The sequence below is a fragment of the Cydia amplana genome, chromosome 24, assembly GCF_948474715.1.
Source record: "Cydia amplana chromosome 24, ilCydAmpl1.1, whole genome shotgun sequence".
Lineage (NCBI taxonomy): Eukaryota > Metazoa > Arthropoda > Insecta > Lepidoptera > Tortricidae > Cydia > Cydia amplana.
In genome coordinates this window covers 5,856,185-5,881,290 of record NC_086092.1, presented here as the reverse complement: position 1 = coordinate 5,881,290, position 25,106 = coordinate 5,856,185, and the positions used below count along the sequence as shown (strand labels likewise).

Genomic DNA, 25,106 nt, shown 5'->3' with positions numbered 1-25,106 from the left:
CAGATAATCTTAACAACAAATTACAAACTAGCCTTCTCAAACTGATTTCTTTTAAAATCTGTACCAGTTGAAAGACTGATTTAGACTGCCGTCATTTTACTGACACCTATTGATTTCCATTGCTTTTCAGTTTCTGTATCATTATTATCGTTTAGATATGCCGCATTTGCCTTTCCACTATCTTTGGTTCTTATAACCCAGATAATCTTAACAACAAATTACAAACTAGCCTTCTCAAACTGGTTTCTTTTAAAATGTGTACCAGTTGATTTATCTAAAGACTGATTTAGACTGCCGTCATTTTACTGACACCTATTGATTTCCATTGCTTTTCAGTTTCTGTATCATTATTATCGTTTAGATATGCCGCATTTGCCTTTCCACTATCTTTGGTTCTTATAACCCAGATAATCTTAACAATAAATTACAAACTAGCCTTCTCAAACTGGTTTCTTTTAAAATTTGTACCAGTTGATTTATCTAAAGACTGATTTAGACTGCCATCATTTTTACTGACACCTGCTTTCCATTGCTTTTCAGTTTCTGTATCATTATTATCGTTTAGATATGCCGCATTTGCTTTTCCACTATCTTTGGTACTTAGCTCGACATCTTTTCTTATTTTACTTGAACCAGTCTCAACAACGCCATCTACTTTCGCGTTTTGGAAAGTAGTTTCCCTAGACTCCAGATCCCCATTGATGGATGTTTTTGGAGTAGCGTCTCCTTCTTTGTGGATCATTTTGTTGACGAAGAAGTTGAAGTTGTAGAAGACCCAAGTGGAGCCCCAGATGCAGGCTTGGTAGATGCAGACCTGCCACCAGGTCATGACGCCGAAGACCCCGTACAGCCAGCAGCCGCCGAAGAAGTATACGGAGTAGTATCTGGAAATTTAAAATGAGGGCTAGGTATCCGATAAAAGGCGTGATGGAGGAAATTTGCAAATATACTTATTGTACTTGTATTGATTCTCAAGAGGCAAATTCGAACATTGTCTATAACTGTTATTGGTGTTCGTTTCATTTACATAATTAATCTCGATCAAATTTGATCAGGACAAGATTAGATCGAATAGATCTTCTGAAGCTATTTGGAATTATTGAAATCATATATTTCTTTGATTGACCTGGAGATGATTGCCGATTATACAAAAGGCTCCCTAAAAGATTGGAGCTTCAAAGGGCTCACCAATATACAGAGTGCTTAAAATCAGCATGGGGCTTAAGTGGGTCAATAATATTCAGGATGTTAATCTTGGGGCTTTAATTGTGTTAAAAGTTAAGGAGTTCAGGGTGCCTTCCAGCAAACAGGGATGTATTCCCATTTTTCCTCGACGGGCACTGATGGGAACAGGTGTTCTTATTTAAACCATTGTCATTTTTCCCCACCTCATTTATGGCGCCGGTTTCTTGGGTCGGGGACAAATGGGAATACACTCAAACAGGGTTTTAAATACGCAGTTATTTAAAACCCTGAGTTATAGTGAAGAGTTTCAATAGTGATTACGATGAAGATGTTGGTGTGGACACAGTGATTCAGCCACCACGGCAAGATCTGGTCGTAAGCTTGTGGGAAGACTAGTCGTTGGTAAATACTCACACCACTGCGTAGAACACGGAGACAAACACCCACATACACCTCTCGACCTTCACGTCGGTCGGCTGTCTTCGTCTTGTAAGAAGAGTTTCAATGGTGATCACGATGAAGATGTTGGTGTGGACACAGTGGTTCAGCCACCACGGCACGATCTGGTCGTAAACTTGCGGGAAGACCAGCTCCCGGTCGATGAGGTACACGCACCAGAACATTCCGGTGACGAACTGGAAAAAAGAAGATAGGTTAGGAATAAGTTAGATAACTTTAAGCACGCATGTTTTAAAAGATTTATTCCCTAGTTTCACAGCCGAATTATCACAGTGCGTACCGCGCCGCATGCTTTCGTTTACTGAATTGTCTAAATGAACTAAATGCCAAGACCGAGTGAGGAATGTCGAGATACGTCATTACCAAACTTAAATTGAGCTGGGCGGGACATGTTGCCAGGCAGTGATGGCTGGTGGGCCAAAATGTTAACGGTGCCGGTGTGGTGGCCGCTTACAGACGAAAGGAGTGCCTGGCGTCCGTTGGCTCGTTGGGTGGACGACATCCGGAAGATTGCGGGTCACTTCTGGATGAAATTGGCTCAGGGCCGGGATAAGTGGCGCGGCGTGTTCGAAGAGAAGCCTATGCACAGCAGTGGGCGATAAAAGGCTGATATGATGATGATAATGAGCAAAATGCCAGGACACCATTAGGAAGCTAGTAACGACTTGACTTAAGTGTTGCATTTCGAGATAAATTCTTATGCATTAGATCCTTTCCTGCAAACTATAGCTACTTGTTATATAACTCTGACGACCCGTCTGGCCTAGTGGGTAGTGACCCTGGCTGCGAAGCCGATGGTCCTGGGTTCGAATCCCGGTAAGGGCATTTATTTGTGTGATGAACAGAAATATTTGTTCCTGAGTTATGAGTGTTATGTATATATATGTATATATATCGTCGCCTAGCACCCATATTACAAGCTTTGCTTAGTTTGGGTAGTTTGATCTGTGTAAGATACCTATCCCCAAAAAAAAACTTAAATGACATAGGAGAGGCATGATGGTACGACACCTGATACGGCATGACAATTTTTTCCTGAACATCTTGGAAGGCAAGATTGAAAAGACAAGAGAAGAAGGGAAACCTAGAATAACTTATCATAGCCAAATAAAAAACTGATATAAGGAAATTAAAAGACTGGCACAAGAAAGAAATGATTGGCGATTACTGCACCGACAAGAGCAAAGCTCTTAAGTTATGATGATGATGAAGATATACTTACACATGTGAATGGGAAGACCAGCCCATTGAATATGACGTCACGGAAGTATTTGATCTTCTTGCCAAGCTTGCTGTCGTGCTTGTCTAACCAACGTAACAAGTCGTGCAGCAGAGCGAGACCGAGAAACACGGTCTGGAACGACTGTGGACAAAGAAGATTTGAATCAGAGGGGCTACCGCGAAAACCGAAATTCGCAAATTGCGGGGATCTTTCTCTTTTACTCCAATGCAGACGTAATTAGGGTGACAGAGAAAAATGCCTGCAATTTGCGAAATTCGGTTTTCGCGGTTATAGCCCAGGAGTTACCGTTACGCGTTTTTCCTGATGTGAAATTGTGAATACAATACGAGTAATAGTACATTACGATACAAGTGTGAAAAGTAGGAAATTCCGAGTGGCGATGAATTAAAACACGACCAAAGGGAGCGTTTTAAATCGACACGATTTACGAATTACCTATTCGCACGTGTATCGTACACCGTTTTATAGTACATAAGTATTATGGCCCTTTAAATTTTCGACTTAGGCATGTAAAGTGCTACTTAATTACGGCACTAGAGATTATAGTTTTTACTGACCGAGCGTAAGCTTTCCGCTTGAGCAAAAATGTTTTTGTAAAGTCTTTAAAATATGATCAGGAATACACCTTAACCTTAGTGCACGCCATACAAAATTTTGAACTTGAACTAATGTCAAGAGAGTTCAATGTTCTGGCTTCTTCGTATGAACTAGAGGGTTAAAATCTTTCGGGTTTCTCATGACCACGTTGTATAACATAGATATAAGTAGATTTTACTGTACATAACTAACGAATATGGACTGTAATTTTGGTCTGAAATAAATATACATTGACTCATTGTTGTTTACTACACAATTTGCCACGTGACCCGATCGTGACTTTGCCGCATGTCAAATATAGCCCCGATAAGAAGAATTATGTCGAGAAATATAGGTATTTCTAAATAGGTTGCCAATTAACCTTCGCTCCTAATATATGACGTTATCTATGAAAAGGGACCTTATTGTCGATGGCGGTTACGCCATTATCAACGATGCTCCGATATAAATACAATGCCGCACGACGCTGTGCGGCGTAAGCGCCATCGACAATAAGGTCCCTTTTCATAGATAATGCCCCATTATATTTCAATTATAGTCGACTTATGCAGATGATAACGTATTATGCTTAATAAGCGCTAATTAGTGCAATTAGAGGAAATAAACATTAGAAGTTAGATTTATGAAAATAAGATGTTTATTCCTATTATCTATGTAGGGCACGGGTGCATAGGGTATTTGACTGTATTTAAAATAAATAATTTTACACCATGCATGAAATAAAGCACCAGAAGATTAATAGAATAACGTTGACAGCAGTTATTTCTAGACACAGTATATTTCTATTTTAAAACCCATATAAAACTATAAATATTTTTTCGAAAAATGAAACTGATTTGACTAGTAGTCAAATACCCTATTACAAGAGATACCTATGCAAATAAAAAACTACGGGTTGCACTCAGGGAGTGCCGGCAGAAGTGAAAACTCAATGACTAGTCCAAAATGCACTATGTATAATTGAGGTTAACGCCATCTAGCGTTAGTATTAATTACTTGAAACCCCTAAGCACATCACTGTTAGTACTCTAGTTATATTAATACCAGTTAGAGCGAAATTCACAAGATGGCATTTAAATCAATAAAGATAAACTCAATGACATTACATGTAACAGTTTTTCGATCAGGTCACGTGATCGTCTTACGCTGTCTCGAGTTTAACATTTTTTCCCCACCTCAAAAAGTGCACAGCGCCGCTAAAGAAGTTTTCACTTCAATAGTAATAGTAATTACTCTTTATTTACGGACATATGATTAATAATTAAATATAAATGTCCGTCTATCTATAGCTAGGTATCTAATAAATAAAAAAATATCTAAGTATAAGTAATTAGCGTATATCATATAAATTACCCAGATAATTCTTACTACACGTGTCATTGACCTATAAAAATGACCTCACACTACAACGTGATAAGAACCTTATCCAATCGTCTTAAGACACATTTCGGCTTATACCCAGTTATCAGGTTGTTCACATAAGGGCGAAGTGCAGACGGACAGACATCACGTGTCTGGTCTAGTATTGTTATCTGACACGCGTTCCGGAAGGAGATAACGATATAGGTTGTCTCGATGATATCACGAAATATCAGTAATATCATCTATGGGCTAGTAGATGATAGATTTTTAAGACCGATTTCTTGTCAGACAATGAATTGTTGACGTGAACGTCAGCTGCCGCTCTGTTCTGCAGAAGATATATTTAATGGGTCTCTATTGTTTCCTCAAATAGTTTTAAGCCATAATGTATTGTTTGCCCGCATTTTCGTTAGTCATAATTCATTTGGTTCAGAAACGCGTCACAAACCTAACCTAACCGAACCCATCTATAGGATAACCTAACGATAATCCTGAAATGTTAACGGTTTCAGTTTTATGACTAATGATAATATGACAAACAATACATTATGACTTAAAACTATATGGGAAACAACGGGACCCCATATTTAATTGTTACCTAAGGCACTGTAGCATGATAATTTATGAAAATACTACTAATTTCTAAAATATTTTTTCCCTAAGTGTAGGTACCTAAGTTAAAGTTATCATGTCTGTAATATTCTTTTAGATTTAATTGTATCACTTGGTCGGATTTATTGATTTATGCCATACCAAATTGCAGCATTCTAGCACTAAACGATCATGTAGCAAAGCCGTGGACAGATAGACAGACAGATATGGCAAAACTATAGTTGACTATGGAACCCTAAAAATGCGTCGTAGTTAGCCTTGCTCATAACTATTTCAATATCAAATCGATAACGTAAGTATAGTTCCCGAAATATTTAGCGATTACCAAAGACATATGTAACTCCGTCACGTCCGATACGTCAAACCTTGCCAAGCAAAATGAAATTTTATTTTGTCAACACAAAGTTCAAATTAGAATGGAACAGGAGACCTTTTTATAGGTCTCTGGGCGGCTAGAGGATATAAAGATTAGTGATGTACCGACTATGGTTTTGGCCGACTAGCCGACTAATCGGTGCTCGGATGGCCGATTAGTCGGCCGACTAGTCGGCTAGTCGGCCAAGTTCATAATCGTTACTTCCCGATAAAGATTACATTCGTATGGCAACTGGAGTACCTTTATTCAAGTTCGGATGCATTAGAAAAACATTTTTTTTCGTCGCGCTTTCAATATCAACTGAAAGATGTTCTGTGCTACTGCGACGATACACCTACATAAACCTATAGGTACATGAATTTAATATGAACACAAGCTCACTTTTTTTACCCTAAATACGTATTTGAGTAAAATGGGCATGTAACATTTGATTAATATTGGCTTTTTATTTTATTTATGTCCTACTTTCTGTAATTAATTGTAGGCCGACTAATCGGCCTTTTTTGCCGACTAGTCGCCGACTAATCGCCGACTACAAATGTGGCCGGAAAGTCGGCTTTCCCGACTAGTCGGTACATCCCTAATAAAGATGAATTAAAGAAAAAACGTGCCTCGGAAATAAAGAAAAAGTCATTCTCGGATAGATGGCGCACATACCTTTAGCCTATGCTCGGCTAGATGGCGTTGACGACACCGTTTGATATTTAACAATTTTATCATATAGATAGGTATATCAGTGAAAGTACATGGGTCAAAATTATATAAAAATAATAAAATCATTTATCATCATCACTACATAATATAAAACAAACTCGCTTCCCGCTGTCTGTCTGTCTGTATGTATGCTTTTTTATTTATTTAAGCCTTTTATTTTTCCTTAAATAGTTTGCATAATAAAAGTTTTCTATTATTATTGTTGTTTATTTTACTATATTAAGGACCCCTGTCGGGTATAGGCCTCTTGTATGCTTAGATCTTTAAAACTACGCAATGGATTTTAATGCAGTATTTTTTAATAAATAGAGTGATTAAAGAGGAAGGTTTATGTGTAATTTGTTAACCCGTGCGGAGCCGGGGTGGGTCGCTAGTCCATATATATATTTTATTGATAGTTTTATACATTTTCATTTTAAGTTTTAATCGTGTGTCGATAGATGGCAGTAAATTTACTGTGACTGGGTACAAAATTCCCAGGACCCGTCTATACTATCTTTTCTTTTTACTATTACTTATTCTGTGGCGAAGTGACAGACAGATGGACAGAGTCACACCATAAGGGTTTCCTTACCTTTTTGGTACGGTATCCAAAAAAATACGAAACTAATTACTTACAAAATTCCACCCAGTTAAATACGCCACTCGGAACTTCTTCAACTTCCTTATTTCTGCGTGATCGATGCCTAATTTCAAACTGGCCCCAAAATTAGCCACATAGCCGTGGTGCAAAATCAAAAACATATGGTACACGGTCTTCCAATATAGTCTGGCGTCACTTCTATCGAACAATTTCTCATTCTCAGTTATCAAAACACACAAAATATTGTAAAAAATGTTGTTTTCTTTCCATAGGACATCCATTTTACACAAAAAAAACCAGTAGTAGTAAACTAATTTTTATCTAAACTAAAGCTAAATTTCCGTTATTTCGTTAGCAAATCACAATTAACACTATGTTTTAGTTCAAATTTTTATCTAAAACTAAAGCTATATTTCCGTTATTTCGTTAGCAAATCACAATTAACACTATGTTTTAGTTTTAATTAAGAATAATATATATAGTTTATTAATGAACTGTTGTAGTGATAAGAGGTAATTGGTTACTGTCCGATGTGGTGGGTAGATAAATAAACTACGTTACGTCGGGTTGCCATACGCAATGTTTAGAATACAAATATAACTATTTAATAGGTACACACAATAAATTGACACAACCATCAAAAATACTTAAAACTAAGAAATATACTAGAAATAACCTTAACTATAAATACAACTAAACCTACACATAAAAACTAATCAAACAACCCACCCCGCATCGCCCCCGATGCAAAGGTGCCCATCACGCTTGCTGCGTTGCCGCGTTGAACCGCGATGGACAACCTCTGCGCCAGGAACGACCCGGAGCGGGGGTCGAGGACTATTTAATTATTTTAGTTGACACACTAAAATTTACTAAGTTGCAGAATGTAAGGGAAATCGGAACTAGTTGACTACATCCAAATTATACGAACAAATTACTGTAAAAAATCTTTTATTCGATCGAGTTCACAAACATCTTTACAAGCCAACGTTTCAAAATAATTATTTACGATACAAGTGTGGAAAAGAGGAAATTCGAAACGAGTGGCGATAAATTAAAACACGACCGAAGGGAGTGTTTTAAATCGACACGAGTTGTGAATTACCTATTCGCACGTGTATCGTACAACGTTTTACAGTACATATGGCCCTTTAAACTTTTGACATACACACGAAAAGTGCTATTTTACGCACTAGTGCGGGAAAATAGGGCCATATGTACTGTAATAATGATTTACGATACAAGTGCGGAACATAGGAAATTTGCAACTGATACAGATAAATTAAAACCAAAGATATACATATTATGTACCTAACTCCGCATAAGATAAGTAAGTCTAAGAAAAAAACGTGCCTCGTAAAATCAAGAAAAAAATAAATATGCTCGAATAGATGGCGCCATACCTCGGTAAGTTTTTCAAAACGCTCCGCTCTCTGAACCTACGGTACCTTAAGGATTAGATGTGCATAATTACATTAATTACATCCAGCTAATGACGGCAACACCGTTCTGATACCTAACTATTACATTACATACCGCCACTATTAACGTACATAATGGATATTATCTGTGTGACCTGGGACATAAATGTACGTGATAGTTCACATGAGTTTACAGTAATTAGCTGTACAATCGTGTTGTATTTAGGTATATCAGTATAAAAATAAAGATAATTTATTATTCAAGTAGGCATATTACAAGGCGCTTATGAACGTCAAATAAAGCTACACCGGGTCCAACCGTACACCTCTCTCTGCCTCGAGAATATTTAAGTCCCCCCTCAAATAAAAGGTATCCCAATATGGGACCGGCAACAAACTCGGCGGAACACATCTTAAGGAGACATCTTTGAATACTATGATTCAAAGATGTATTTTCGAATCGCGCGCGTGACGCGAACTCGTCAACCAATCGCGTTGTGGTGGTAGACTGCACGATTGGCTCGAATAGTGCGTGACACCGCTGTACTGACCCCGTTCTTATTGCCCGTCTTTAGATATATATCAACGCCATAATAAAATTAATTTTAAGCTTTGGACGCGAGAGATAAAGTGCCTTATAACGGTAAAGAACATTTCTGCTATACTTGGTCAACCAGATCTTGACAGTAAAAAAAGGCGGCAAATTTGAAAATGTTGGCGCAAAGGGATAATTTCCCATGGAAAATTTAAATTTCGCGCCTTTTTTTACTGACAAGATTTGGTTGACCAGCTATAACAATTACACTGTTACAAATTTTAAAAGATTATAGTTCCCATAGTTCCAAATTGCCCGAGGCGTTTGGTACTTTACTAATGACGGAAAGTGTTAAAAGACGTATAACACTATACTACAAACAATTAAATAAAACTAGTTAATATATGGAACTAATCGAAATAACGTAATGGAACTATGTGTAATGTGTGCCGTTTCGCTTTCACCAAATTGGTCTTAAAAGTCCGCCGGACGGTATTGGCCGGTCAGTTGTTCGGAACTGTCAAATTTTTGTTCTAACTGACTGGCCGATACCGTCCGGCGGACTGTTAATCAGTGGGCCCCTTAAAGCAACACGGAAGGGAGGCGGCATTCGCACTATTTCCCCTCTGCCTAGGTACAAGATCAACTGATCTAGCGCGGGTAATAAAACTAGTTGCGCTCGGATTTTAAACTAGACCTAGTCCAGACGCGCGAGTGAACGCAGCAGCAGAAAAAATGCCTAGTTGCTCGGATTTTTGTTGTAAAAAGAGATCCGGGGCATCAAATTTACAAAAAGAAGGTGTTACATTTCACGTGTAATATTTTTTTTACATATCATACGTTTAATTACATTTAAACACAATTATTATATTTTACTCACATGTAATTGTTGGATTTATCCATTTTGCTCGCCCAGTACAAATTGCGGATCGGTTGAGCGACAAATCCGACTTCTCATCTCTCAGAAAACAATAAAATTCTTTGACGAAAATGTGTTAGTGTGCGTGTTGTGACACGTCTTGTGACTCGTCCGTACACAAAAACAGATCGAGGTGTGCAAGATTTGTCTGTGTAGGGTGTCATTTTCTATGTAATTGTGTCGTCATTACAGATTGGATTTTGTATGTAAGTGTGTGAGAAGTGCGACTGTGTGCACCTTTCCCCCCGCAAAAAATGGCAGAAAAATTTGCTTTAATTTGCAGAAAAGCTTGGGCCCCACCCTTCCGACGAGTCGGAAGCCGGTGTTGCTCGACGGTGGGCCCCTTTAGATGTTCATGGGGTAAACCCAAGTTATAAATAACTTCATAACAAAGGTAAGAATTGTAGGGTAAGGTGTAGGGTTGGAGCCGGTCTACCTAGCTTTATTTGACGTTCATAAGCGCATTGTAATTATGCCTACTTGAATAAACTATCTTTTATCTTATCTTTATCTTTAACAACAGTCCGTAATAAAACAGATGTTATTGTTATTATTAAATTTATTGGAAACTTAAGACAATTAGAAAGAAATTAATGGTGCGCTGTGCGAAACTTGCGACTAGGCTTGAGTACATGTACAGTCGCCATCAGATAGATCGGAGCGGCCACAAGGTGCTCACAAATGGGCGTTTTTTTTTGTTGGCCCCTACACTTTATTTTCAAATTTGGGATTTTTTATGTTATTTCTACTCAGAATCACGAGCTCTTTCTATCCTAATAGGAGAAAAAAAAAGTGTCCTAAGGTTTTTTATTTCCATTACGTCACCATTTTTCATAGACTTTGTACGGCGGTCGCGGAATGGAAAAATCGAAAAATGTATGGAAATTTTGGGACACTTTTTTTCTCCTATTAGGATGAAAAGAGCTCGTGATTCTGAGTAGAAATAACGTAAAAAATCCCAAATTTGAAAAAAAGTGTAGGGGACAACAAAAAAAAACGCCCAAATATCTGAACGCACTCTTAAGCCTTGACAATAGAGGCGTGTTCAGATATTTGTGAGCACCTTGGCCGCTCCGATATATAAAAAAGCTCCTCAAAATCGTCATATTACGCTGCTTTTCCACCAGCTGCCACTTGGCACTCTTAGTCGGGGAAGAAACGAATATGGCGACCACCAAAATCGCCATATTACGCTGCTTTTCCACCAGAGATGTACGAGGTTGCGTAACGCGGGACGCGTTTGTTAACATTCCTTAAAAACACATCCCATTGGTTGATAACTTAAGAACCAATAGAAAATTACCGACTAGAGCTGCGCTAGAGATTAGGTACATTAAGTGATGCTATTGGTTCTTAATAAACACATCCCTTGCTATGAATCCTCGCACAGCTCTGGTGGAAACGAAGGCTTAAGAGAGTGCACCCGGGCCGAAACGGTCTGGATTATAAAGTGTCCGGATGAGCGGGGCTGTACTGTAATTTACGTTGTAAATTTTACCCAAAAGACATTATTATGGTCTGACGTAAATAAAATCTAAAATATTAAAGATTTAACTAGGTTCAAGAAATTGTAATGCTATTATTATTTGAAATAAACAGATTTAAAACATTTTTGCATAAGAATCTGTATATTCATTTGACTAAATCAGCGGTCGGCAGCCTTTTATCAGCCAAGGGCCACATAGTAGTTAACGAAGTTGACGCGGGCCGCACTTTGTTAATATTTATGACTTTATCAGACATTGTCGTTTGTCAATATTACATACAAAATAGCCAGGGAGGCTCGCGGGCCGCAAGTGACAGGTTCACGGGCCGCGGGTTGCCGACCGCTGGACTAAATCATCATCACTTAATCATCAAATCATCTAAAATAAAACTCATACTTACGAAATTCCAGTTAGTGAGATAAATGAACTTGAAATCGTTTAATTCTCGTATTTTATTCACCGGATGGTCACTGATGCCCTCAAAAATTATTACCGCAAAAACATTCACCATCACAGTATAAGAAAACACTAAGAAATGAAACAGTATATTGATCCAAAACTTTATACATTGCTTTAATGAATTTTTCACTGAGTTGTTCTCTTGGACCTCAAAATCGTAAGAAAATGTCGACATTATCAGAGCTTTAGATATTTTATCACTGTTTTTAAAGCTTATTTGAATTTATTATAACTTAAATACAGTCTGAATGTTGAAATTGTAGAATTTTTACTTTTAAAACACAAGTCTGTTCTATTTCTTAAGTTGGTATTGATGTGTCTAAGTATTTACATTTGTAACAAGTGGGTAGATAAAATTGGAAATCTACCCTCATATTATGTGGACATTTTTGTCTATTCGTAAACATATATGTTTAGGGTTCCGTACCTCAAAAGGAAAAACCGGAACCCTTATAGGATCACTCGTGCGTCTGTCTGTCTGTCCGACCATTCTCCTTTATCTCCGAAACACCTGGGTCTAAAACTAAAAAAAACACAACTAGTCTTTTACCTGTAGATGACAAGAAAACCTATTAGAAATGTGCAGTCAAACGTGAGTAGGACTTAATAACTTAGTATTTGATCCACGGGTTTTTTAAACACATACAACAGTTTTGTATGTTATATACGGAACCCTTGGAACGCGAGTCCGACTCGCACTTGACCGGTTATATATTAGTAGGAATTACACACTCACTATGACCCAGAATGTGGACCACAACCAAAAGTACTTTGTGGCCATTAATATCCGGGGTTCCTTTTTCTGGTCCTCCGTGATTTGAAAATACAGGTACAATCCACCAAAAAACACTACAGCGAAATGCAATAAACACGCATTATAAAAACATATTTTTAGTACCAAAATCCAATTTAACATTTTAGATTTCAACCATATTTGACGGATTTGACGGTTAATTTTTTTATAGTACCTACCTAGGTATCTAATAGGTAATGTAGAGTCCAGAAGAGCTGGGCAAATCGATCGATCAGGAATATAATTGGCGCCAATCACCAATTTAATCACCAATTTAAGATTTATGGTGATATTTGAGCCTTCTAAGTTAAAAAAGGCTCCAAAACGAAAATACTAATAGCGTCACAAATAGACCTGGTATCATGAATCTAGTCCCATCCTACCATTTATGCCTGGTATTCTTGCGTCTGCACCCTATTTTATCGGTAATATCGGTCATAATCGGCGGTCGAATTCGGCGAGCCAAATTGGCGTATGAGTCCGTACGTCCTGATTTGATCGGACAATTTCATCAGATTGGCGAATTGGTCAAACCAATTTGTCAGTAATTTGTAAAACCAGGAAAACTATACTCATCCTTTCCTTTTGGGTGCTAGTACTAGTGTAAGACAAAGATAGTATGATTCTCTCTGCCTATGTTTGAAATGAGACAATCCTTTGACAAACTATATGCTAAAGTTAGACCAAGACGACAACGCAACAACGATTTTGATAGCACACGCAGTGCAAGTGTTATTTAAACATGAAACTTCTAAGAAAAATTACGTACGCCTACGTAACTCTAGTCGACTTTGAGGATATTTGATTATCTTATTTTAATCACATGTGTCACTTGTAAGGCAGATATTTACCTAACTTCATAATTAGATGCAAGGTAGGTAACTACTTGAATATAATAAAATACATTTTTAGGGTTCCGTAGCCAAATGGCAAAAAACGGAACCCTTATAGATTCGTCATGTCTGTCTGTCTGTCTGTCTGTCCGTCTGTCCGTCTGTCTGTCCGTCCGTATGTCACAGCCACTTTTCTCCGAAACTATAAGAACTATACTGTTGAAACTTGGTAAGTAGATGTATTCTGTGAACCGCATTAAGATTTTCACACAAAAATAGAAAAAAAAAAAAAATTTGGGGTTCCCCATACTTCGAACTGAAACTCAAAAAATTTTTTTTTCATCAAACCCATACGTATGGGTAGGTCTTCAAAAATGATATTGAGGTTTCTAATATCATTTTTTTCTAAACTGAATAGTTTGCGCGAGAGACACTTCCAAAGTGGTAAAATGTGTGTCCCCCCCCCCCCTGTAACTTCTAAAATAAGAGAATGATAAAACTAAAAAAAATATATGATGTACATTACCATGTAAACTTCCACCGAAAATTGGTTTGAACGAGATCTAGTAAGTAGTTTTTTTTTTATACGTCTTAAATCGCCTAAATACGGAACCCTTCATGGGCGAGTCCGACTCGCACTTGGCCGCTTTTTCTTTATTTCGATGTGACCACAGTCCACAGAATATAAATAAACAAAGGGGTGACATCAAAGACATTTTTTAAGTGTTTAACAACACAACACATTGAAAAAAGCGGCCAAGTGCGAGTCGGACTCGCCCATGAAGGGTTCTGTATTTAGGCGATTTAAGACGTATAAAAAAAAAACCACTTACTAGATCTCGTTCAAACCAATTTAAGGTGGAAGTTTACATGGTAATGTACATCATATATTTTTTTTAGTTTTATCATTCTCTTATTTTAGAAGTTACAGGGGGGGGGGACACACATTTTACCACTTTGGAAGTGTCTCTCGCGCAAACTATTCAGTTTAGAAAAAAATGATATTAGAAACCTCAATATCATTTTTGAAGACCTATCCATAGATACCCCACACGTATAGGTTTGATGAAAAAAAAATTTTTGAGTTTCAGTTCGAAGTATGGGGAACCCCAAAAATTAATTGTTTTTTTTCTATTTTTGTGTGAAAATCTTAATGCGGTTCACAGAATACATCTACTTACCAAGTTTCAACAGTATAGTTCTTATAGTTTCGGAGAAAAGTGGCTGTGACATACGGACGGACAGACAGACGGACAGACAGACAGACAGACAGACAGACAGACATGACGAATCTATAAGGGTTCCGTTTTTTGCCATTTGGCTACGGAACCCTAAAAAGACATACCAAAAAAATGGACGCCAAAATAGGACCCTCACTCAGCATCTTCGAGACAACCTTTGGGTAGCGGAGATCAGAAAAATGCAGTAAGTGGTGACATGATTATACTTTACAAAACAAAGTCCCCCACCGTGTCTGTCTGTCTGTATAATAGAGAAAAAAATACGTAGATTGCTCACTCCATACATCAGTTTAGGTACCAAAAAGACTATTAATTTCAGTGTCTACATCTAGCATCGAGTAGCGGAACTATCAGTACTGCTACTTGACAATAGATGTAGCACCGACCGGAAAGTCTTATGTTGATGAGTGAGCACTCTTGTCTGTATGTACCTATATATGTTCGCGGTAAACTCAAAAAGTAGTGAACGGATTTTCACGCAGTTTTCACCTATTAATAGAGTGATTCTTAAGGAAGAGGAGTATTTTGTGTAATCCGTGCGAAGCCGGGGCGGGTCACTAGTACTTACAAAATTCCAAATAGTGAATAAAGCAGGAAAGTAAGTGATCGCCGTCGAAATAAACGGCTCCTTGGCCATTTCTTCGGTGACCTGCGTCGTTAATATATGCACACCAAAAAGAAAAACTATATTGTGATGTATCACAAGCCTCAAATGCCAGAACGTTCTTAATAAATGCTAATTTTTTTTCGTCGATCTACAGTCACTTATATCTTTTATAGACACGTTATTTGCTGCCATTTTTATTAATTAAAGTTTAATTACCAGTTAATATTGTTTTTTTTTAGTTTACCCTCTGGGTTGGAAGGTCAGATGGCAGTCGCTTTCGTAAAAACTAGTGCCCATGCCAATTACTGGGATGAGTTGCCAAGCGGACCTCAGGCCCCCATGAGCCGTGGCAAAATGCCGGGACAACGCGAGGAAGATGATGATTGTTTATTTTAGTTTAATTAACTACAATTCAGAGTTAGATTACTTTTAATTAATTTCAATTTATACAGGTTTTTTTTAGCCCCGACACTTTTGATAGTTTATGCGTTATTGCACTTTTTTTTTCATTAAAATGAATGAATTATGCCAGTCGCGTTTGGAGCACTGCTTGAGGAAAATAATCATAACTAGTTAGAGCATAATGCATTTGACCTGTGAAGGTGAACGAGTGTTAAAGGTATAGGTTAGTTCTTGTGTTTTATTATGACCATTAAAAAAAACCGGCCAAGTGCAAGTTCTTTTTTTTTTTTTTTTTTATATATTTAAATTCACATCTTACTTACTAAACATTTATATTATCGCCAAACTGTTACGTTTGATGGCGAGATGCGCTCAGTTTTATACACTTAACCTATTTAACTAATTATATACTTAGACTAACAGTTTCATAGGCCACACATAAATGTATTGTTTCTATAAATTGGTTTGTTTACATTATTTTTCCATTTTCTAATTATGTTCACTTTAAAAAAATTATATTGATCAATTGAGAAGATATTCTTTTAATCTAGTTTTTAACATGGATTTACTTAATTTAGGACTTTGCCTCAGTAAGCTAGTTCGTCGAGTCGGACCCGCATTCCAAGGGTTCCGTATATGAAGTCCGACTCACTCTTAACTGCACATTTCTAACAGGTTTTCCTGTCATGTATAGGTAAAGAACTATTTTGTATTTTTTTCAAAAAAATTGACCCAGTAGTTTCGGAGATAAAGGGAGGGAATTGTCGGACAGACAGACAGATGCACGAGAGATCCTATAAGGGTTCCGTTTTTCACACGACTGCCCAAAAAAAGAACTGTATTGTTTTCAGCGTTCATGTTTGTGGGTACCTATGTAAGTATTTCCTTTTGAGGTACGGAACCCTAAAAAAAGTCTTAACACATTCGGGCCATTTTATTTAAAGTAGTCTCCCATAGGTACTTTTTTTTTAATGGATTTTTTATGTTATTTCTACTCAGAATCACGAGCTCTTTCTATACTAATAGGAGAAAAAAAGTGTCCCAAGTTTTTTTTTCCATTCCGTTACCATTTTTTCATAGACTTTGTATGGCGGTTTCGGAATGGAAAGATCGAAAAATGTATGGAAATCTTGGGACACTTTTTTTCTCCTATTAGGATCAACATATAAATTCACAAATTGAAAAAAAAGTGTAGGGGACAACTTTAAATAAAATGGCCCATTCACTGCCAGCGCAGTGTGAGTTACACGGTTGTAGTCGATAGTACGATTTCGATGAAATTCGCTATATAAGGGTTTTCGGGGGCGAAAAATCGATCTAGCTAAGTAGATCTTATCTCTGGGAAAACGCTTTCCTAGCAAAGCTCGGCCTCCCAGATGTTTTAGACTTTAATTATTTCATTGATTCATTATAAATTTATTATTATCCTTTACTCACCATATTCCATAAAGTGCCATAAGCAGGAAAATACGTGAAAGCCATTTTAATTGCCGGTTCTTCGAGCTGCTTGTCCGGTGTAGTCTTAAATATGTACACACCATATGCAGATACACAGTCGAAATGAACAAACCATCCGAAGTGGAAAAAAGTTTTGAAAAACCACATAAGTTTTGAAGGCTGTTTGATTTGAACATAATTGTTGGCCATTTTATTAAGATTACTGTATGAAATTGATTTATATTTTGGACGAATTTATATTACTTATAATTTAAACTGAGAAAGTTTTTTGGTTGTGTAGTTATTGAACACTGCTTTTAAACGACTGACGAAAAGTGTACATAAATAATAATTAAATAAATTATGCTTCTATAAAGGTTACAGTGAAAACAATGGCTCTTTAAAGATATGCATATAAAGAAGAATATGCAGAGAGAAATTTACATAATATTTTCACATAATCGCAAAACTTAAATTACTATATAAATAATAATTGTACCTATACCAATACCACCCTATACCTTGTTACTTTGCAAGACATTCAGATAGGTATCGCGAGTTTGATGTATTTCCGTCCCAACTAATCATTTATATTATTTATGTCTGTCTGAAATATTAGTATTTTACCAACCATAATTATGTTTAATATATCTAATTAATTCATAAAATTACAGCACAAGAAACAACCTCGGTTTTTGTTATCAAAACAAATAAAACAGCAATATTTATCCATTAACAGTTTTACTACTAGCTTTTCAGCCGATTTTATTTGTAAATAACCAGTAATTCGATATCGTTAAAATTATCTGCCCTACTTGAAAGGATCAATGTGGCAATTTCCTTCACTGCAAGGAGGGATCATAGTTGCACTTTTCTGGTTGTAGGACGTTTAACCCCTCGTATGCGGCCTGTCAAATTTGATCATTTAAAAAGTGACCTTGACATTTAAAACAATAGATTTTTAAATTCTCACGCACGGATCCGTGTTTAAGCGTACGAAGGGTTAATTGCCAGTACAAAATATTAACACAATAAAATATGAAAATAGTATGCACATAATGGATTACAATTTGTTTATAATAGATTACGTGCATACGTATTTTTTATCTTATATGTATAATATTATAAACAATAATTTTACTCACAGATGATGACAAGCAGCTTGGGGCAATAACATTTGAATCCCTCACTACGCCCAGGACTCAATGTACGCCCACGCCGGAAATATGTAATTTTGCTCCCTTGTGACACAATCTACTATTAAAGTCTTGTTAACTCACCGCATTCCAATTAGTGCCATAGCAAAACAAATATGTCTTCATCATCACTATCAGCGGCTCCTTCAACTGGTATTCCGTCAGGTTCAAAAATATCGACACACCATACACACTGGCCCACAAGAAATGCACCAAAAACGATAGATGGAAAATGGTTTTGAAGAGAGTGAGCAAAACAGTTTTTTCACCAACAGCCACATTGTCGCTAATCGCTTGGATCGTTTCGGTTTTTGATTTCACCATTTTATATTAATTCTTGTTAAGTTTATATTACTTTCAATTTATATTACTAGTTAATAAATATCACATCGACAGTCTAGCCTACTACAAGAGACTATTAAAATATATACAGGGTGGCCCAAAAACACGTTGACATATTTTTACTGTACATATTTTTTATCATTTTAAAAATGTTTGCGTTCGTATATAAAAGCCAAAGAGAATTATTTCAAAAATAATATGCTTTGCTTCACATACTTTTAAATTATTGATCAAATTGTTTTGTTTTGTAGTTTGGGCCGGCCTGTATAAAAAAATACCTAGAAATTACTTCAATAATTATCGTTTATTGTTTAAAAGGCCCGGAAGATTAATAAAGTAGTCAACCTAACGGATAATGTGAGAAGACTACTAGTAATAATTATAAAACATGGAACAGTTCGCACGAGCTCGCGCTCTTTCAGGGGAGTGACGTATTTTGAGCTATATTTTAGGGATCTGCCGGCAATAATAAATGCTCTCCAAAAGGTGATTCCCAGTTCTTCGGAATTTACGTACTTTCATAAATCTTGCATTTGTTCTCATAAACAAGGCTCGGAAAACTGCATAATAATCACTACATACTTTTAGTATAAAACAAAGTCCCTTCCCGCTGGCTGTTTGTCCCTATGTATGCTTAGATCTTTATAACTACGCAACGGATTTTAATGCGGTTTTTTTAATAGAGTGATTCAAGAGGAAGGTTTATGTATAAGTTAACCCGTGCGAAGCCGGGGCGCGTCGCTAGTACATTCATAAAAATTGATGTAACAAAATAATAATAGTTATAGGCCGCCCTTATTGAAAGCGAGGACCTACAAGTATAATAATGGTAGAAAAAAAAATAAGACTCGGACAAACGGCCGTCATTTTGAAAACATAATCATAATTTAGGACCCATTTTTAATTCGAAATGTTCGCTCACAATCTACGGACGTCATTGGGGCATATTTCATTGATGTTGGTATTAAGGAAAAATCTGTTGTAGGTATTCAAAATGACGGGTGTTTTTCCCAGCCTTGCTATAAAGATCTCAGATTTCAACAACGTATAGAACAGGGGTCACCAATTATTTTTTTCAGGGTCCTAAAAATAAAATGACCATTACTGTCCGTTTCTCCTTGAGTTTATTAAATAGAATAGAATAACTGCCGCTGTCCGCCATTTGACCAGCGCTGGCTTTATGCTGAGCTGAGTTGGGTCCATTTCGTGATGTACACTTATTAATTTCTTCTATTCTTGCTGTTGTTGTTGTCTGTACATGTCCGTACATGTTTTGTGATCGTCACGAATAAAAATCTTTCATCTTATCTTTTTATCTACCTGACTAAGCTAACTCTGTATCGACTTCAAAGTGACAAAATGTTGTAACTCCGTTCAATCGCGCACTGTTGCACTGTGCGTCTTAAGACTCTTAAGAGGAATTTCCTTCCGCGGACACTCCGGCTGTGGAATGAACTCCCTTCCGAGGTTTTCTTAAGGGTCGAGGGTCGAGGGGGTATGGGGTTCTTCAAAAAGGAGTGTACAGATTTTTAGAAGGTCGGCAACGCGCATGTAACATCTCTGGAGTTGGGCGTCCATAGGTTACGGTGACCATCAGGCGAATCGTATGCTTGTTTGCCATCGACGTATAAAAAAACCAATCGTCGACATTAATTATTAGCTTAGTCAGATGAGAGTCGCTTTCATTAAAACTGTGTCTACGCCATTTCTTGAGATTATATAGTTGCCACAAGCGGACCCCGGGCTCTCATGAGTTGTGGTCCAAAGCCGGGTCGCTTTGAAGATTATAACATGACATCTATTTTAAGTTTGGATCTATTGTAAGTGCAACTCACGCTTGACATATTTTTTCAGCATCTTGAACCGGTTTAAGACAATGATATACACAATTTCAATGTCACAACGCGACGTTGCATGTTGATGATTGTCGACAATTATGACAATGCTAACGACAAACATTAGTGAATAATAGTTATGTAATGGAATGTTAGACTCTTACATAAGGGGGCGTCCATAAATTACGTAGGGATCAGGGGGAGGGGGTCAACCGGCCAAGTGCGAGTCGGACTCGCGTTCCAAGGGTTCCGTACATTAAGTCCGACTCACGCTTGACTGCACATTTCTAATAGGTTTTCCTGTAATCTATAGGTAAAGAGCTATTTTGTGTACTTTTTTTCAAAATTTTAGACTCAGTAGATTCGGAGGTAATTGGGGGGGAATGGTCGGACAGACAGACATACAGAAGCACGAGTGATCCTATAAGGGTTCCATTTTTCTTTTTGAGGTACGGAACCCTGAAAAGTATTTGAGGTGGACAGAACCCCTAGTGTCAATTTCGTTCAATAGGTGACGAGCATTCGCGTTTGCGTTATGTCTATGTGATTTTGAACAGCGCACCAAGCAAGTTTGGAAACTCAAAATCCCATACAAAATGACACTTAAAGGTAGCAGTCTATTTCCAACCGCAGCTGCACTCCTGTTCATTTTGCTATGGAAATTGACAGTAACAGCGACGCGTTCAGTACCAGTAGTGCAGCTGCGGTCAGAAATGGAATGTTACCCTAACGCGTACGTGACGTCACGCTATCGAATGTTACACTAGGGGTTACTGATATTTCTGGCGAGGTTGCGGAAGAGTCTTCGGCGTTCCTGGGACCTCGCCGTATAGCAGGGAGGCGGCAACAGAGGGGTTTTAGTGGGTAAACCTGAGGTCTCATTAGCCCACAACAGGGAGTCCCACATAACTATCCCGGCCCGTCCCCGCGCTGGGTGGTATGCGTAAAGCTCCCCTCTTATTAAAAAAAGGGGGTACTGATGTTTCAATCGCTATTTTTGATGCTGACTGTAACTTCCTTGTGCAAACTTGTTTAGATAAATCATTAGTATGCATTAGTGTGTCACAAATGGCTTGACAGGTTAATATTATATTTTTGGACATCATTGCTTGGATTGTTTGTCTACAGTCATACATGTAAAAACATAACATACATAGGTACCTAACCTTGAATTATTTATTTTAAATACAGTCAAATATCCTATTATCATCTAGAATTCTAGATGTATGGGAGTCTGTACAAGCAAATTGAATAATACCATTAGAGTCAGATCCATTTTTACTGTTATTACTTATAGTTTATTTTTTAGCATTAGAAAAACTGTCTTGACATGTCTTTTAATTAGAAATCACTTTTGAAAAATAAGTCACAGCAAATAATTATGTTAGAATTATAGATCTTTTACATTATTTTGCTTTCAAAACTATTCTTTTTAAAGCGTTTTTCAATAATTTTCAATAAAAAGACTCTTCAAGATTGTTTAATTTGTAATGCTAAAAAACGAAGTATAATAAATATACAGGGTGTTATGACAATATTATCCGGTCCGCAAATGAATCTACGTCCGCAAAAATAAATAAATAAAAGTTTATTCTAACTCTGAATACTTACGGCAAGAATAATATACGGTAAGATATTTTTTATTTTTTTGTCGATTAAGTTTAGATAAATAAATAAATATTATAGGGACATTCTTACACAAATTGACTAAGCCCCACGGTAAGCTCAAGAAGGCTTGTGTTGTGAGTACTCAGACAACGATATATATAATATATATAAATACTTATATACATAGAAAACAACCATGACTCAGGAACAAATATCTGTATCAATCATCATACAAATAAATGCCCTTACCAGGATTCGAACCCGGGACCATCGGCTTCATAGGCAGGGTCACTACCCACTAGGCCAGACAGGTCGGTCGATGTTTTATTTCATTTATTTTGTCGATTATGTTTTTTGCCATTGTCGGCCAGTCTGGCCTAGTCGGCAGTGCCTATGAAGCCGGTGGTACTGGGTTCGACTCCCGGTAAGGGCATAGTCTGTGCGATGAGTTGATGGGCACAGAGCACAGATATTTGTGTCTGAGTCATGGGTGTTTTCTATGTATTAGGATAGGATACAAATCACTACATAGTATAAAACAAAGTCGCTTCCCGCTGTCTGTCTGTCCCTATAATATGTATGCTTAGATCTTTAAAACTACGCAACGTATTTTGATGCGGTTTCTTTAATAGATAGAGTGATTCAAGAGGAAGGTTTATGTATACTTTGTTAACCCGTGCGAAGCCGGGGCGGGTCGCTAGTATTATATAATTATATCGTTGTCTAAGTACCCGTGGAGGCCTTGGAGTACCTACCCGCACTACAAGCGTTAATTGACGTGGGGCTTAGTCAATTTGTGTAAGAATGACCTATATTATATATTTATAACTCACCGCATTCCATATAGTCCCATACGCCCACGGATACATCTTCGCCATCAAAATCAAAGGTTCCTTCAGCTGTTCTTCAGTAATATTCATATACATAATCACACCATATACACTTATCACCCAAAAGTGCACACAAAACGCCAAATGAAACAAAGTCTTAAAAATTGCCAAAACTATTTTCTTATCACGGTTTTCCGGGTATTTCGCCATTTTATTTTGAAATAATTAATCTAATTATATTATTATACTTATACCGGATGGTCGTATAACGACCAGTAATGACTAACTATAAATGCTTAAGACGGTCCAGTATCGTTCATTATACGTATTAGGGTTCAGTGAACAAAATCTAAGTACATACAACCCTCCATTTTCGCCAAGGGTTTTAAAATGAGAAGGGTTTTATATTAAAATTAAATGTCGATACCTATGTATTGACATTTATTTGAAATGTATGTAACCACTATTATTGGCGTAATCCGAACTGATCCAAAATATAGTGAAAATTTTGTGTACACTCTGTATAGTGTGTTTAACTGTTTAATGTATAGCTATAGTTGGTCAAACCAAATTGTCAGTACCTAAATAAGAACAAAAAAATATATACTCATATATCCTTCTCTTTTGGGTGCTAGTGCTAGTACTAGTGTAAGACAAAGATAGCATGATTATCTCTGTCATGTTTGAAATGAGACAGTCCTTTGACAAACTATAGATAATAAGATTTTATGGAACTCTTTACCCCTTGGACCTGTTCAATTTATTATTCGAATACGACCACAGATAAGATAATGACTTCAATTTTGACAATCCTAAATAACCGAAAGGGTGTACCGTATATAAGAAAGGGACAGCATGATTCGGTTGTGTAGGAATTTATTTTCTGTGTTACGGTAGTACTATAGGGACCGTGCGCGTTGGAGGGTCTGCCACCGTGTAGCCTGACTCGGAAACATATGTGCACATTTATAGCCTGACCAGTAATATATGATAATTGTCAAGAGGGCGCTGTTATTCTCATGTATAGGGTGACAATTCAGTGTAGTATGAAAAAATTAGTGAAATTCCGCAACATGGCGCACCCTCAATAGATCCTGGTTCACCTATACATTGATTGCCAAAGCAAGTGCTACCATCTACCGTTCTCGTCGGTATGTTTCCTTGTGTATATTAGGTTCTGCCATCTTGTGGGCTACATCGGAAGCATAAACGACACATTTACGCCTCGCGCTAAAAATCTGACAGCTCCTGTGCTGCCCCCTATAGTTCATGCACGGGGCCTATTTATACTATTATTTATTTTGTGCTTAAACACAAATTCCAACTCACGCTTGTCACTTGCACTATAACAGGTTATAAAATAAGACGTAGTTTTGAAAAAGGGCACAACTACCTATAATTAACTATTGACCGCTAACATTATGTACAGTCAGCAGCAGAAGTTGCTAAGCGGGCGAGGTGTTCAAAATTATCTTGACGCGACTTTATCATCAATTCAATACATCCATACTAATATTATAAATGCGAAAGCGTGTCTGTCTGTTACCGCTTCACGCTTAAACCGCTGAACCGATTTAGTTGAAATTTGGTATGATAAATTTGGTGCTATAGAGTTCGTTAAATATGAGCACAATTTCACTGTACTTATGTCGTAAACAAATCTTTCTCTGCGTTCTGAAAATGTGGTATTATCGTAGCTTGGCGTTCCTATAGTGTCATGATCATAATCATAATCATTTAATCGGAGGACTGTCCCATTTCAAACATAGACAGAGAGAATCATCTTTGTCTTACACTAGTACTAGCATCCAAAAGAAAAGGATGAGTATAGTTTTTTTGGTTCCGATTTACTGACAAATTGGTATCATCTATATCTTTTTTTCTGATTTATTCCGCATAGGACGCGGATCTCTTCAAACCAGCTAAATTTTATCCAAATCTAACAAAGAAAAGATAAGTTCAAATAAGTTTGAACTTATTTTCGAAGTGAAAACTTCTTTAGCGGCGCTGTGCACTTTTTGAGGTGGGGA

The 25,106-nt window shown here is 37.2% G+C and overlaps 1 protein-coding gene across 3 annotated transcripts; it reads right to left on the bottom strand.

Moving 5' to 3' along the window:
* Nucleotides 1-397: 397 nt before the first annotated feature.
* On the bottom strand, nucleotides 398-23,281 carry LOC134659238 (androgen-dependent TFPI-regulating protein-like). Of its 3 annotated transcripts, none has more exons than XM_063514879.1 (4): nucleotides 23,080-23,281; nucleotides 2,867-3,007; nucleotides 1,600-1,820; nucleotides 398-884 (listed from the first exon to the last, which is right to left on the bottom strand). In XM_063514879.1, the coding sequence occupies exons 1-4, from the start codon at nucleotides 23,170-23,172 to the stop codon at nucleotides 425-427; spliced, it is 915 nt and encodes a 304-aa protein (XP_063370949.1). In that variant the 5' UTR covers nucleotides 23,173-23,281; the 3' UTR covers nucleotides 398-424. The 3 variants fall into 3 exon arrangements, with proteins under 3 accessions (XP_063370949.1, XP_063370948.1, XP_063370947.1); XM_063514878.1 differs by lacking the exon at nucleotides 23,080-23,281 and adding an exon at nucleotides 18,546-18,881; XM_063514877.1 differs by lacking the exon at nucleotides 23,080-23,281 and adding an exon at nucleotides 7,167-7,432.
* Nucleotides 23,282-25,106: the final 1,825 nt, after the last annotated feature.

Excerpts from the sequence above, each read along its gene's own strand:
- LOC134659238 (XM_063514877.1), bottom strand. The coding sequence starts at position 7,412 with ATGGATGTCCTATGGAAAGAAAACAACATTTTTTACAATATTTTGTGT. Across the intron at positions 3,008-7,166 it reads ATTTAACTGGGTGGAATTTT|TCGTTCCAGACCGTGTTTCT; the intron begins GTAAGTAATTAG and ends CTTTGTCCACAG. Across the intron at positions 1,821-2,866 it reads TGGTCTTCCCATTCACATGT|TTCGTCACCGGAATGTTCTG; the intron begins GTAAGTATATCT and ends TCTTTTTTCCAG.